This window comes from Amyelois transitella, chromosome 7, assembly GCF_032362555.1.
Source record: "Amyelois transitella isolate CPQ chromosome 7, ilAmyTran1.1, whole genome shotgun sequence".
Classification (NCBI taxonomy): Eukaryota; Metazoa; Arthropoda; class Insecta; order Lepidoptera; family Pyralidae; genus Amyelois; species Amyelois transitella.
The window spans coordinates 2,391,108-2,408,281 of NC_083510.1; the positions used below are offsets into that span (position 1 = coordinate 2,391,108).

A 17,174-nucleotide genomic window follows, 5' to 3' on the forward strand; every position below is an offset into this window, starting at 1 on the left:
AAACATATAAACATTAAAATCACGTGTCCTTCCTCGAGCGTATAGGCAGAAACTACATAAATTTCTAGTGTACATCGCCCGCGCTCCGCACGTGTAAAACGTAAAATTTTGATTTCCGTTTCGTTGAAATTTCGGGAAATCTTTTTGTAATGCACTTGTAGACCACGAATGGAATTTAAATACCTTATTTCAAATCTCTAGACCAATTAGTCAGTAAAGAAAATAGGTGTCCTCATTTATATGTATTTGTAAATTAATTTTTTTTTTCGATATATATTGGTAAAAACCTAGAAGATATGTAAAAAACTGGGCAAGTGTGAGTACGCGCACGAATAGTTCCGTACCTGTTACCGTTATCAATATCGAGCAATAATAAGAAAAAAAAGCACGTTTGTTGTATGAGAGCCCTCTTAAATATTTGTATAATTCTAGATTTTATTATTTGTTATTTAAACGGCAGCAGGAATACACCATTTATGGATTACTTAATTTTCAAGACATCATGGTTCAAGAGCATACAGCCTGGTGACAGACAGACGGACAGAACAGATAGTGAAGTCTCAGTAACAAGGTTCCGTTTTACTCTTGAGGTACCCTAAAAAAAGGTTGTCTTCACAACCACTGAACCTTTGCGATACTCATTTGGCCAGTTAAAATTATTATGACTCATCAAAAGTAACAAATCAAAAACGATTTCATTCACATCTGTCGGTGAAAGTCAAGAATTAGATGGCCATTGATGTTCGCGATCAATCAAACAGACACGACACAAAGTTTTTATATTAATAAATGCATTGAGAACATTTGGCAAATGTCGCAAACTTTTTTTGGAACTGTAACGGCCAAATGACCTGCTCTGATCCGATGCCTAGATTTAAAGAGTAGAATAACCCAGGAAATAATTAAAACATACTTTATATTCACAAATGGATGTATAATTTTTTAACTGGTTTTGCAATCCTTTAGTTTTAAAAGCTTTTAAGTGTTATATGATAGATTGATACGTAGTAGGTAATTAATTATTCAAAACGTCTATGTTAGATCAACACAAGTTGTAGTAATTAATAGGACTACTAGGCAAACGGTCTTATTTCTCGCCAAAAAAAAGTGTAGGTATGTGAAAATCCGTCAAATTTGTCACGGTTACAAGTCAATTTAAAGTAACTTAAGCCAAAAAGGACGTTGGCCGAGAACCACACGGCTGCTGTATGATTCCCGGCACCAATAGAAAAAGAATAGGACCACTCCATCTCGTTCCCATGGATTAAAGATGTAAAAGCCGATTACGGGATGGGCTTACAAACTTGGGATTCTTCCTTTCGGGGACGAGCTAGCAACCTGTCACTATTTGAATCTCAATTCTATCATTGAAACGAAAAGCTCAATGTGGCCTATCAGTCTTTTCATGACTGTTGGCTCGGTCTACCCCGCAAGGGATATAGACGTGAGTATATGTATGTAGGACGTCGGCCTAAAGGAAGACCACGAAGAAGATGGTAAGTCGCGAAATAGGCTATAAAAATATTACCTAAAGTTCAGTTCCTAGGCGGGTTAGGTTTAATATCATTGCGGATCAGAAGTAAGTTTGTTTATTTATTAGCTTGTTGTTTTTTCACGCGTTATCTACTTACCGAACCGATCTTCGTGAAATTTTGCGTACATTATAAATACATAGATAAGATAATACAGACTCTTATAGTCTTGAGAAGGACATGAGGTACTTTTCATCCCGGCAAAAAATTAAAGGTCCCGTGGGATTTGCGAATAGCCTGTATTCTTTTGTAAATGACGCAAAATTCGCCGCTTATTGTAAGTGGCGTTTAATTCGTCGCTTTTTACAGGTGGATCTGAATTCGCGCTGACGAAGCTGCTTGTAAAAGTTAGTAGTTGGATAAATTCCAAATTTTTTTTGTTTAACAAGTAATACCGACCTGAAACAGGAGGTATCCAGAGTCGTACATCCAGAAGTCATCGGGCGCATTCCCGGGCTTGGTGAGGTGGATCGCCAGGCAACGCTGCAGGATCAGCTGACAGCGCTGCCCGCCTGCGCCGCGGCCGCTCATGCCTCTATACGGGCGGCGGCATATTCTGGAAAGAAACCAATAGATTTTAAATTTGACGTTCTTATTTGACGGCCTCTGTGGCGCAGCGGTAGTACGCTTGCCTGTGACACCGGAGGTCCCGGGTTCCAATCCCGGCCAGGGCATGATGAGAAATGAAATTTTTCTGATTGGCCTGGGTCTTGGATGTTTATCTGTCTATAAGTAGATATTTATTATAAAATGTAGTATCGTTGAGTTAGTATCTCGTAACACTAGTCTCGAACTTACTTCGAGGCTAACTCAATCAGTGTAATTTGTCCCGTATATTTATTTATTATTCACCGATCAATAACACCGCTGTGTGAATACCACTAGAACATGACCAGAAATCCTTATAATGTGTAAAATATGTTTAATTATTTATTCCGACTTAAGTACCCACATCATAATCACTCGGTATATTTCACAAATAAAAATCAATCATACATTTCAAAACAATCCTGTCAGAAAATTTCATACATTTTGGCGCCTACGCTTACTTGCGTTATTTGATCCAGTTATTTACCGGTTAGACTCGTCAGTGACACTTCTAAGAAATGCTCGTATGAAGGTCTAGGTGGTCGCTGTTTCATAGAATTGATTAATAGGATATTTAATTACTTTCTATGAATGCTTGCTTTTAATCTGCTTTTATTTCTCGTCTCAGTTTATTTTGTTTGGAGTTAATTAAGATGTTTGCACTTTTTATACCTATATAAGAGATTTTATGGAGTGCAACGAAAACTATAATTAAAAAAATCATACACATAATAACGTCCTTATCCCTTACGGGGTAGCCAGAGCCAACATTCTTGAAAAGACTGGTAAGCCACATTCAGCTGTTTAAGAGATTCAACTGATGGCAGGTTGCTAGCCCATCGCCTAAAAGAAAAATCCCTAGTTCATATGCTTATGCCTTAGTCGCCTCTTACGACACCCATGGGTAAGAAATGAAGTCCTATTATTTTTTTTATTCATGCCATGGGACCACACGGCACCATGCTCACATTAAAAATAGAAAAGATATGTACATAAACTCAATATTTATCATTTACATTGCGTAGAAAATGAAGTTGCAACTACTAAATAACAAGCAAACTAGCTTGCGGTTCTTAACTAAGAAACTGACGATGTAATAATTCAAATGCAGTCTTGTATATTTACCGTGATGCAAAATCTCTTCCCGGCCAACTAAATCAACGAAAGTTATGTAACTTGATGTAAGCCGCATTGTACAAAGTCACTTCTATACTTATTATGTCCTCAACCGTTTACCTTACCGCACAAAATTATTTGAACAATACGACACGCTAAAACAGATCTTAATTGTGTCATAATAAGAATGGGGTTGGTCGCATTGTTATTTGTAATACCAAAGAGAGTAAACGTATAGATACGCTGCAAGCCGTTTTCTATATCGATAATTATGTTGGTTTATGCAATTACCCAGCTTCCGCGATGACGTTTAGCGAGGTTAATAATGCTTGGTCAAACGATTGTGTTTAGAAAATGTCGTAAGGTATGTATCAATTCATTCCAAATGCAGTGGTGTGGAGAAATTGCGATTGATACGAACAGAGAACACTCGGAGGAAGCAATTAGCGAAGCATTTGTAGGTACGTTTTATACGAGTTATGCGGAACTGATGCAGTTTCCGATTTTGGAATTGCTTTCGACGGAGACTGTTACAAATGTTATTAATTTTCAAACAATTTCCATGAGAGAGTTTTTTTTTTTTTTGTTTTAAACGTTTTAGTGTGATTTGAATAAAAAGAATGATTAACCCTTATATGAGTTTATGTATAAGTACGCATCTATATTATCTTTTGAGTATCTGTGGAATAATGTATTACTAAACAAAATAACGGAAACATATTGTTACATATAGATTTATGGGTATTATAGAACTGCCATGAGTGAAACAAAACATTCTGATAATAACTACGAAATTTCAACGCACAGTTCAAACCACAGGGTTTACAGATTAAAAATTTGGCTAAATTTATGTAGGTTCCTTAAATAGTCTAGGATTTATGTACCAGAATTCCTGTGGCAAAGGAAATTACCAGGATTTTTCTTTTTACGGTAAACTCGCTATATTATTTCATACAACCGTTAGAATAGAATAACTGAATTCATGAATGCAAAATTCATGAATTATTTTACAACCGACCCAATACGGTTACTTGTCCATAATATGAAGTGGCATGTATCCATTGAACAGTTTTGGTGGTCTCGGCGTTATGATAACGGTGTGGGTGGCATTATGTATTTTATATTTATTTATGGTGTTTTTTTTTTGGGAAACAATACACAGATAATATATTCCTTATAATTAGCACATATACAGGGCAATATCTTAAAAATATTTTTTTTTTCAGATTCTAAGATTATGATGTGACAATGGCTGTGACAGACTATGTCCATCCATGCTTATTTATTTAAAAAAAGGAAAGATTTATATGTATGGTTTTTGAAACTTTTAGCCTCAAGAACTACTAGATCGATTTTGATGATTTTGCACAGAAACTTTAGAATTGCATAGCCCACTTTTTCTTTTTTGGAATTTTATTTGTGAACAAAGAGCCCAGAAATAAAAGTCTTGTTTAAAAATATACGTAAATAAAAATTCTCATTAATAAATACTTAAATCAACAATTTACCTCCACTAGTTATCCTTAATTCATTCATTCATTTATATAATCTACGTCTATATCCCTTGCGGGGTAGTCGGAGCCAGCAGTTTTAAAACACTGATAGGCCACATTCAGCTGTCATCCTTCATCTTTATAATTATATCTATAAAACTACTAATAAGTAGTTTCTTTAAATCCTTACATTTTTGAAATTGTATAAGAAGCCAAACCAATCACGAAATAAAGACCTTGCCACACTAGCTACTATTATAACGACATCAAACGTTGTGTAATTTCTGTAACTATTGTTTTACATCATCGCGTTCGTCTACGTTTTCGACTTTAAGTTAATCTTCTTCTTTATCCTATTAGACCCTTTTACATACTTACCTCTCAGGAGTGTCTATGATCCTGGATTGGGTAAGTCATGTTTTATACGAAGCAACTCCCATCTGACCAACGCCTATTTTTATCAAAGGAATCTAACTCATATTGCCCTTTTTAATGTCCTTTATTACTTTAGCCGCATTATACGGTACTCATTAGAAAGAGATGAAGTGGTCCTTTCCTTAAGTGCGAACTGCGGGAAATGCTATTTAAATTATAAAATATCTAGGGCACTTGTGTTCCTTATTATGTGTTTATTGAGCATAGTGAAAGGACTTTCCGAAATCTCATAGAAATTGGAAAACGGGCCAATGTGCGTAACACAGGACTTGCAATAAACAACAATGCGAGCGAAGTTACGGGCAAAAGTTAACATATAAATATAGTTAAAAGCCATTGACACGATAGAAGAAGAAGCATGGATGCTGTTTCCAATAAAACCCATTCTATTCTGATCTAAACACCAAACGCGGTCGATTCACACGTCGTAACGCTTTATTTAGCTATAGTAACGGGTGAATATTTTATATAACAATAAATAACGCCATAATATAACCGGTGAAAGTTATAACGCGATGAAAAGCGGCGCACTTTATGGTTAGTGCAGTAACTTCTTATTACAACCTAGTAAATATGCCCGCTATTGAGTTTTGTTTTTACGAGAAAACAGTAAAGTTTGAATAAGTATAATCCAATGGGCATATAATATCCGTACGTTATCAACTACTCAGAAACTCAAGAGTTTATTCATGCTAATATTATAGATATAAATGTTTGTTTGTCTGTCCGTTTTTAACAGCAATAACACCGTTTTGAAGTCTGGAGTGCCCGGAGCAGGACATAAGGTACTTTATATGCAGGCGGAGCCGCTGACAAAAGCTAGTTTATATAAACTGCTACCATACGACGGCAGTTTTGCCCGCGAAAAAATTCCTGCAAATTTTCATTTCCATGAATATTTCGGGAAATCCTTTGTTAGCGCACCATTTTTTTTTTACTTATCTCTTATTGGCATATTAAGGTTATTGAAAAAACGCATTTAAACTAAACAGTCCACCACTTTTTCTCCCGAGTATCATTATGTTATTAACCTTTTACACCGGCCCTCTAAGTATAGACATGTAAACTGGACCAAGTAATTGATATGCCGCGTACAAAGCCAATGAATGAAGCGTACGAGACTATGCTCCGTTTACATTGTTACAGTAACTGGTTGTTTAGTAGTTGATTAAGTATAATTAGATTAGATACCGTGGCTATATTCTGATGTATGTAAAATTTAGCGACAACTTATTGTTTTTAAGCCAGTTGCGATCTATTAAAAAGGTAATAATTGTAAAGAACTTAGCACCAGTTATGGTTTGCTGAAAAGATGAAAACATGCAAGGCACTTATTATTTCATAATACATAATTTATTTTCTATTTATAAAAAAAGTAGTGAGAGAGGGAGTCCCATATGAATAATGCTAAATACACAAATGAATAATAAAATTTTTAATCCGCAATTTCTTTATTGATATGAGACAAAAATCTTGCAAGTCACTAATTCTAAGCAAACAAGCCTTAATATAGTATACTGATGTAGGCGGAACGATTCATTCATAAAAAATCATGTCAGTTTACCGTTTTCGCAATCCCAAATCTAATATCTTTGTATCCGTTATCCGTTCTTTTCATTGTGGCGTTCTCGTGAGTCCACTATTAATTTTATAACCGCTGCGCTACTTCTTCAATTAACGTTATTTTGCTTCCAACACTTAACAATAACGATAGTGACATCTATAAAATTATGAAAAATTAAGTTCCTTTACATCTACTTCATTATAATTATAATGCTAACCTATTTTTTATTTAGTAAACAGAATTTTATTTCTTTAAGTTTATGAGTAGGTAGGTGAGGTGTACTTTAAGAACTTATTTAGTCACAAAAGTTACGCCTGAAATAAAAAGTATCGGTTAACTTCACTTCTTGCCGGAATTTCTCGAAATCCTGTCTTAATACAACCCCAGCCCGTCTAGGGCTTTAAAATTTCAAGACAGCGGCTTGAGCTTTGCGTCAGCGAGTTATTTTCTTTTTTTTATACGTCTATATTAGCTGTTGCACACTTCTATCCCTTAAGTCAAATTGCATTCCACAAAAAAAAATATCTATACTTACCTTTAAACAAATTTAATTTCACAAAAAAAAATATTCATTATTTCTGTATCTTCTTACTTTATAACGTGTGTATGATATAATAATTATAATTACACACCTTGCAACTAACTCATTGGGATTCAGAAAGCAATTTTTACGTTCAATTACATCTTAATATGTTTGTTTAATATAAATAAAGTAAACATGATTTATGGTGATCGCTCGAGTGAAAATATTATGAAATACAACTTCATTCATACTAACGATCAATTAAATGTACTTTTTTAGTGAATGTATTTCATAAATAAATTATGTTTTCTTTTTATGTAAAAAGTTTTATTAATTATTAAACTTTCCTAGACTTTTAAAGTTGATATATTCAGTAAGTCCCAGATGTCTTGACAAAACTTTCGCTCCTAACTTTTCCTTCATCGCCCTTTTTGTTAACTGGATTATGACTTAGGCCTAAAACCCCTTTAATATAGATTCATTCAAATAAAAATGAATATCGTACAGAACAACTAGGGAAAAACACAATCTCCTTCATATAATAGAAGCGTCACTGATAGATTCTATAGGAATCCCGCGCAGGTAGTAAAACAAATCAAGTCTTGTAAGCAATGGGTCAGTCTCTTTTTGAAATTTTACGCTATACAGCTGAACGTCTTTCAGTCTTTTCAAGATTATTGGCTCTGTCTACCCTAAGTAATAAAGACTTAATTATAAACGTGTATGTATGTTTTACTCGTCCGCAAGAGCTCTAAAGATTATTGATGTCTAAATAGCTTTCAATCTCAACGCCACGATGGGCGATAACATCAATCAAGATTGTATAACTTTCGTCCATCATCGTCACATACGACATCGTGTCATAATTACCGTAATCAGCCGTAATTACCATAATTACTGACCTTCGGCACGACACGCGTGATCGGAATGCAAAGGCCGGCCAGCCAGTTCAAACTTTGCTTGCAATATATTTTTTTCAGATTGTTTTGTGTCTTCGATGGCAATGTTTGAACTGAGTTATTGCTAATGGATCAGTTAGTGAATTTTATAAGATGATAATTTTTCGTCGAATGACCATTTCTAAATATTTTATAAACAAAAAAGTTGATTTACTGGAATATTGTATGCATATGACATATTGTCAATATGTTTATTTAAGTATAAACGTTTAAATTAACCAATGAATAACTATTTACTGCACACTTAAAAAAGGACCAAATTTCAAATGTCTTGAAAATGTCGAATATGCATGAAAAGAGAAATGAGTGTAAAGGAAGCGAGAGTGGTCTGTAAGGATCGTAACAAGTGGAATTCCATAGTCTCTGCCTACCCCAATGGGAAACAGGCGTGATGGTATGTATTGTATGTATGTTAAAAAAAATATTAAGTTGTTCAAATTTAATATCTGCTTTGGAATTGTGACTTTAAAATTATAGCCAGCCATTGGCTGTTATAAATTTGAATGAAATGCGTATTTCTTGCGGTTTAAGACTAACTTAACCGAAGCTATGAATAAATAAAATAAAACGGGACTAATAACACAGATTGAGTAAGTAAGTGCGAGACTTGTGTTATGAGATACTAACACAACGATACTATATTTCATAATAAATACTTATATAGATTAACATCCAAAACCCAGACCAATCAGAAAAAGTTCTTTTCTCATCATGCCCTGGCCTTGATTCGAACACGGGACCTCTGGTGTCACAGACAAGCGTACTTACTACCGCTGCGCCACAGAGGCCGTCAAAAAAGGCCATCAAGCTATGAATGAATACTCACTTTCCTATGATCTAGTCTAAGAGCTAATGCTCCCAACGCAGACAGTTTTTACTGCTCTAGCCAGACAGATTATTACTAGACTATAAATTGGATTTAAACTGCATCGAATTGCCTCTAAGTAAGACGCTTTTGAACCGTGCTGTTAGTTTTCTATTTATACAATCAATCCTTTGTTCAACGATTTCATATACCTACTATTTAAAGAAATAACTTACTACACTGTGAAAAAAAAACTTTAAGCCTTTAGTTCTCATGAATGTTTTATATTCAAGAAGGTACTTATTTCATCTCCCCATTTTGCAATCTGTAAATACCTAGTCTACATTAACATACCTATACCAACTCTCCTATTTAAAACCAGTATAAAACACTTTCAGGCAATAACAAGATCAAGGCCGTTTATTGAAACAAATAATTAGAATTTCAAATTTGACATGCGGTATTTAAATTTAGAATTCCAAATTTAAAAATCAACGACCTCATTTGTCATCTAATAATGAGTCCTTGGCGTTTGGCATTCAGCGAGGCTAACTAACGGCGCGCGTCCGGCCTTAACTCAGGGGATCTCGATGCCTTATAAGGCTATGCTGTCTTGGGGCTATTAGGATTATTGCGATGGATAACGGGCCTTATTTGCATTAACGTTATTTTTAACAATATGAAAATTTTTGAGGTTATGTTTTAACTCTAAACTCTAAGTTAGCGGTTGGGTCTTTGGTAGTGGTGTTTTGTTCCTACATATGAACAATTCTTATTAATGGTATTAAATATAATATCTATCTACAATTTTAAAATCAATGCCGTCTCTTTCATTTTAAATTTGTGATTTTAATAAGTCCTGAAATGTCTTTAAAATCTCCCTTGGTGTGAAATCAGCAGATTCCACTGCCACCCCAGGAATTTGTATGCTTTATTAAATTCCTGGGGTTGCCATTGATCCCACATGGGGTTGCTTCACACTGTTTTATTGAGATCAAACCCCTACTTGCATAATTCAATTAATCAAAGCAGGATAAAAATGTAAGAAAGATATGTATAACTGAAAGTTTAAATTTGACAGTTTGAAAACCATAGCCTTTTTAGAGTGTTTAAATATCTTTTAACATCTTTGTTTATCATTTAAGAGTTTGCTCTGAGCCGATTTTGCACGCCAATCGCCAAAGACAGCATGTTGAAAACTTGAATTTGGATTACAGGAAATTAATGATATAAATTAAATTAGTGATCTTCCCATATTTATTCTAGAATATAATATTTTTTTTGAATTATGATTTCCAGAAGAGATGTCCTATTATTTTTTACATTCACACAACTTTAAGTCAATTTAAATTATGTTAGTAGATATCTTTTGAAAATCTGTAAATACAGTTATTTCTTTAGAACTCCTTTTTATAAATATAAATAGAAAGGAAAAATATGAAAAAAAAAGATATATTTCTTTAAGACTTTTCAAGTTATAGCTAACGATTTTTATGTAACTTAAATCACAGATAACTTGGCAAAAGTGAGATATAACTCTAGCAAATTGCGTTTCCCCAATTTGGCAGGACGAAGGATCTTTGCGACTGCCAACTATATTTTTCCATAACAAACTTTAATGCTGTAATTTCTTAGTTGGCAACAGATATTTGTGGTATTTTATTATGAAACCTGAGTTTACTCAGGGCATTGTTCTTGTGAGAACTCTTATGTCTTTCTCATAATCGTCGTAAGGCGAAAGGAATAAGTATCAATTTCCAAGATTAATTTTTAAAAAAATACTGATATCGTCATAATAAGGTATTGATACCAATCAATTTGGGGCGATAATACATTTATTGTATGCATGTTTGTAACGCGATAACTCTCAAACCGTTGATCTGACTTCGATGGAATTTAAAATGTATGTTGAATTTGTCAAAAGATTTTTTTAGATCGTAATAGGCAATCAAAATAGTTTCGGTTGTTTTTGAGATATTTACAATTTTGTTATTTGTACTTATATATATTTTAGAGCGTGTTCGTGGTACACGTAGAGTCGTCTGCACAGAAACATGTTCTTACATACCAAGTGGTCAAGTTCCTTTACTGGCGACTATACTTGGGAACTTTCATTTTTAATTTGACAAAATGAACTACGAAGCCCTTCGAACATCTTGAGACAAACAATCTTTGGCGTGGGGTATTAAAATCTGGTAGGATAAAGTGAGTGACCATTCTATACAAGTTTAAATACTATAAAAGTTTTCGTTAAAATTTCCGAATCACGTCTTCAGGAACAGGTCACGATTAGGGAAATCAATACGGAAACGTTATATGAAATATTTTAATAGTCTGTTATATGACTATACTGTTTTTGACATTTATTTTATTTCGTGATGAAACAATTAAACTGGTATAATTATTATGGCAGTGATGAATTTATGGTTTCTCTATTAATTTTAACTGCTTAAATAAATTGCATATTGGATAATAATAACCCTTAAAATTTAATAATTCCCTTCCCTGCACAGACGTGTGTCTAATAAATTAAGATCCTTAACCTAAGATAATATATTAATATTACAATATGAATCTTTCCTCATAATATTCCAGAGCTATTAATATCTGCTGAAAAAGCCTTTTCTCTCTTACAAACATCTCTGTTCAATCACTTCTTCAACCTATTTTTCAACAATCTATTTTATTCAATCCACAAATACTCGTAAAATGAATGAGTGAATGAATGAGAAAATATTTATTCAGTCATAACACCTAATGCTATGTTACGTAGTAATAATATTATTTTTGCTAATTCTTATTGTGAAAAGCATTCCGGCACCATCAAATGATTTAAGTAAGTATTAAACTTATCTATAACTCAAATTAATCATTACTAGATTTTTTACTTCAAATTGTTTATGCAATTCTACAAATTGAAAGTGAATGTAGCAAAGTAGTTTACTACTTTTTAGCGGTAGTGCGCTTGTCTGTGACACAGTGGGTCCCGGGTTCGAATCCCGGCCAGGACATGAAGAAAATAACCTTTTTTTGATTAGCCTGGGCGTTGTATATTTATCTACAAAAATAAGTATTCACTGCAAAATTCGTGCCTTTGGGTTTGTATCTCATATCACTAGTATCGAATTAACATTGAGGCTAACTCAATCTGTATCTATTGTCCCAAAAAAAACTGTACCTATGGCCCAAGTCAATCACATCGAGAAAAGTGAGCGATAACATCTGCTTTCCTCATATTTATTGCAATTAAAAAAAAACTAAAAACATGTCTCTCAAATAGAAATCATTAGTTTTATCTTAATCAAAAGTAGGATTACTTGTCTCACCTGTTTTAGATAAAAAGCCTTACATCAACTTCTTGTCCCTAGTTACCACTTCTTTCATTATAGAGAAACTAAATCAAGATCTAGATTCTAGATAATTATGCAAATAGGTAGTAATAGGCACGACAGTGAATGAAAAACTCTATCAATGAACTCTATAAATTATCTCAGCATACATACATACATATAGCCACGTCTATATCCCTTGCAGGGTAGACAGAGCCAACAATCTTGAAAAGACTGAAAGACCACGTTCAGCTGTATGACTTTATGATGGAATTGAGATTCAAATAGTGACAGGTTGCTAGCCCATCGCCTACAAGGAGAATCTCATGTTTATAAGCCTATCATTTAGTCGCCTTTAACGATATCCATGGGAAAGATATGGAGCGGTCCTATTCTGCATTAAGTATCGGGAACCACACGGCATATATGTATAAATGATCTCGATTATAAAAGTAATTAAAATGCAAAAGTCTCTGGAGGTAACCGTGTTAACTATAGAAAATTTGAAAATAAGACCCATACTTTTAAACATTAAATCACGTCTCTTTCCCTGAGGGATAGGCAGATTCCACATCTTTCCATTTACCACGATCCCTGCAAACATTTTTCGCTTCATCCATATTCAAAACTCTCTTTATAAAATAAGCCAATATAATTACATTTCAATAGTTTTCTCTTGATTAAGAGAGTATAATTTTCTTAAGAATTTCCACGGAAACAACATGTATGCAAACGGTCGGTGCAACCCGGTTGAAACGTCAGGAAAACACGGTTGGTATGTTCGCGATGATTCCCATTTCCATACATTAATATAATATATTGATCTCGCCGGGAATTGATCAGTGATGATGACCACTTACACGATGATCACCCGGACACAGCCGTAACTGTTGAGGCTACGTCCAAAAACACAACCCATCTTTTACAACATATGCATGTGCATGCATGTGTTGTAAAACATGCAACATTACATACAACATATGGGCTATGTAGGCCAAACTTGGACGGCAAACTAGTAAATCATAATAACGCCTTACTTAACGACTTAACTGCCACTTGCGGGCAGTTTGTTTAGTTTTTCACAATTTTATGGCCAGCTCTTTATCTAAACTTGGCCGTTTAAATTTACGTAATGAAATTTTATTTTCTTACTTCATTAAATTACTTGCTACTTACTACCTTTTTGTTTTCGTATGATACAGCTATTTTATATTTAAAGATGGAACAGTATGTATACCTGTGTAATACACAAGGCTAGAACAAAAAACCCGTTTTACCCAGGATCGTGATGAATGGTGCATGCCCTAGGTGCGGCTCTTCTCTTAGCAGGGAAAATTTTATGGTGGATACCTAAATCAATACTGTAATGGTAAATACCTACCATAAAAATAAGTAATTCATGAGAACCTAAATATAATTCAAAAATTCCTTTACGTTTATAGAATGATCACTAAAACAAAGTGCCGGAAGGAAATTGAGATGAGCGCTATTTTTGGCTCGACTGAACTGAGACCAAACAAAATTCTTTGATTCATTTATAAACATTGTTGCAGCAGTCATTTCATTTTAAGGAATGATTGGATAAAAGATAAAATTGTATTAAAAAGAAAACGCTATTTTAAAAAAAACTACATACTTTCTTCTACAAATTTTTGTACTTGTATCTTTCTTTTTTCTATGTTCCGACTGGTTTGTGTAACACGAAAATATTTTCAGCTTATTTTCAAAGAATAATATCATCTCGGCTTCATTCATAAATGTCTCCATAAAAAAACAGGCAAACAGATTCAAATATACACGTAACAAGTAACGTCAATTTTCCCTCAGCAACTCAAATTTTGTAACCGCGCATTAAGCGAAATGCACACTTGCGTAAAATCGCACGACATGACGACATGAGTCACCACGACCTGTCGCGGAAACGTCGATTGTCAAGGTCGCATAATCGCGGGCGGCGACGCGAGACCGTCCATTGTTTTACACATCCATTGTCGTTTTTACACCATTTTACTATTTAAAATCGTTATTAGAATTGTCGCGAGGACGCTTTAATAATACGTTGCACTCTTCGAGCAATTTTGAGTTATTTCTTGTACACTGGATTAATAACTTCAGTTGTAATGCATTTTCCTATACTAATTGTCAATAAATTCTATTGTTCCACGATTTTCACGTGATTTTATAAGTTACGTGACAAATTAACTTATGCTTTATCAGGTTTATAAAACGGTAACGTGAATAATCTACTGAATTACAAGTTATATGCGATTGACAAACAGTTTAATAAATAGAAGAGTTCAAAGACAATATTAAGAATTTAAATCTAAATAATAAGACTTTAACTAAAGTCTCTTTGCACTGAGAGCTCGCGCACGGAATACACAAATGTAAATGCATTTACCCGCGATGCAGCTAGAATTGGCTACAGTGCAGTTTTGTGACCAAACTGTTTATGCAGAATTGTGAATCTTTTATTTCAGTTTCCAGCCAAATGTTTTGCTTTAACACTCACATTTTAAACTTTATTTTTAAAATGATAAAAGATTCCTGCTGTAAAGTTTCACATAAGTATAATTCGTTTTGCTTCATACAAATTATTAAGTATCTAGTTACTCTTTACTGGTAACAGTACATGCAAAGATAATATTCCGGAATCAGGAAGAAACCTTAACCGCCATATTTTGGGGCTCCTGACTTGCCAATTCTACTCAATTAAAATATTTTTTGAAAGGACAAACAGACGTTATTAAAAATCAAACATTTCATCGTATTCTCTTATTTTTTAAACTCTCCTTTTCAAACTCTTCCATAAACCACGCGCATAATAAAGAATTTCGATTAAAATAGACTATTCTTCATAAAAATAATCATATTTCAACGTCAAAAAATCCCTCCCAGCTGTTATTAAAATAGCCGCCATCTTATCCCGGTGCAAGGTCGCCGCAGTGCAGACGTACCTATCGATCGCATCTCAGTCGGCACGCACACTGGCGTATGCCCTCCGCATGTATGTAACCACCCTTACACCATCCGACCGTTATTTAATGCGAAAATACTAGGGTTAAGTCTAGAATCCACTGGTGTTTTAACGGTAAATAGTAGGAAAGTTGGTGGCTAAAGATTTAGAGCGCGGCTCAAGTATTTTTGTGGATACTCTACTCAAATTGATTCTTTTGTTGAAGAACTTTAAATTTTGTTCGAATACGATATATGAAGTTCATTCATTACCGTTAGTGAAAATGTAACGATTATTTCTATTTACACATAAAATTTGTCATTAATTTTACCGTGAAAGATTGCTTTCTTAAGCGAACATTATTAAACGCTATGATGAAATGAGATATAGCGAAGAAAATTGATTTTTTAATAGCACTAATTTATAAGTATCTAATGCATTTTTTCTTAATTAAAACTAATCTTTCATAAAAAAATACATTCATTCCAAACAGTAGGCATAATAATTGAGTAAGTAATCGTAAATAGTATGCTATAAAGCGCACTGCAGCGTCGGGTTGCAGTGGGCTGTTCGCGGGGGTGGACCGCAGTTTGTCAAGGTCGCTCGTAGCCGTACTATCATAGTAATTCAACACGAACAGTTTATACTTACTTGCTTACATAGTAACAATGCTGGTCTGCTCTGGTTGCAAAGAAAAACATAGTGTGTGATGCTACTTACATACATACATACATAAAATCACGCCTCATTCCCGGAGGGGTAGGCAGAGACTACCTCTTTTCACTTGCCACGATCTCTGCATACTTTCTTCGCTTCATCCACATTCATAACTTAAAATGATTTAAATGATGATGATTTACGTGATGCTACTTCTCTTCTCAAAAAGCTTATAAACTTTAGAATAGGCTAGTATTTAAATCTCAATTACCAGTGCCGTGTGGTTCCCGGCACCAATACAAAAAAGAATAGGAACACTCCATCTCTTTCCCATGGATGTCGTAAAGGCGACTGAGGGATATGCTTACAAACTTGGGATTCTTTTTTTAGGCGATGGGCTGGCAACCTGTCACTATTTCTCTCTCTCAATCTTAATCCTATCATTAAGCCAAATAGCTGAACATGGCCATTCAGTCTTTTCAAGACTATTGCCTCTGTCTACCCCGCAAGGGATATAGACGTGACCATATGTATGTATGTATGTATTCCCATCAATAAGTCATCCAACTGAATGTGGCCGTTCAGTCTTATCGAAACTATCGGCTGTGTCTACCTCGTAAATATTATACTATACTTATGTATATATTATCTCTTGGCTCTTCTAAACATCGAAGTTTCATAATCAACAACAGTCATTCTATTTTCGCTTAAAGATAAAAGTCATAGTAATAAAATTTCGTCTAAAGCAGTTACTTTTCCCACGATAGCCATACTTTTACTAAAAATCTCCTATTTGCCTTCACATGGCCGGTAGTTTCACTTATACGACTTATGTTACCACACGTCTCATTTTTTCCGGACTTATACAAAACTTGTTATGTTCATTACATTTTTATAGTATCGTAATTGTTTACATACATACATACATACAACCACGTGTATATCCCTCGCGGGGTAGACAAGCCGAATTTTTCTCTGAAGGGTCGTCAGCTGTATGGCTAAATATTGGTATTGAGATTCAAATAGTAACAGGTTGCTAGCCCATCGCCTACAAGAAGAATCCCATGTTTATTGGCCTTTCCCTTAGTTACCTTTAACGACATCCGTGGAAAAGGTATGGAGTGTTCCTATTCTAAAATGCCGGCAACCACACAGCGCTGTGATTCGTGTTTCTGGGAGGAAAAGTCCATCTATTTCATAGCATAACTACTGGACCA

At 34.3% G+C, this 17,174-nt stretch overlaps 1 protein-coding gene across 2 annotated transcripts in view; it reads right to left on the reverse strand.

The window, feature by feature from the left end:
* LOC106143558 (serine/threonine-protein kinase DDB_G0283821) overlaps nucleotides 1-17,174 on the reverse strand; it is a 153,269-nt gene that overhangs the window by 117,454 nt on the left and 18,641 nt on the right. For both annotated transcript variants that reach the window (XM_013345682.2, XM_060945167.1), the window contains exon 2: nucleotides 1,932-2,088. In XM_013345682.2, the coding sequence (XP_013201136.2) occupies nucleotides 1,932-2,063 (132 nt within the window). In that variant the 5' untranslated portion in view covers nucleotides 2,064-2,088. The remainder of the gene's footprint in view (nucleotides 1-1,931; nucleotides 2,089-17,174) is intronic.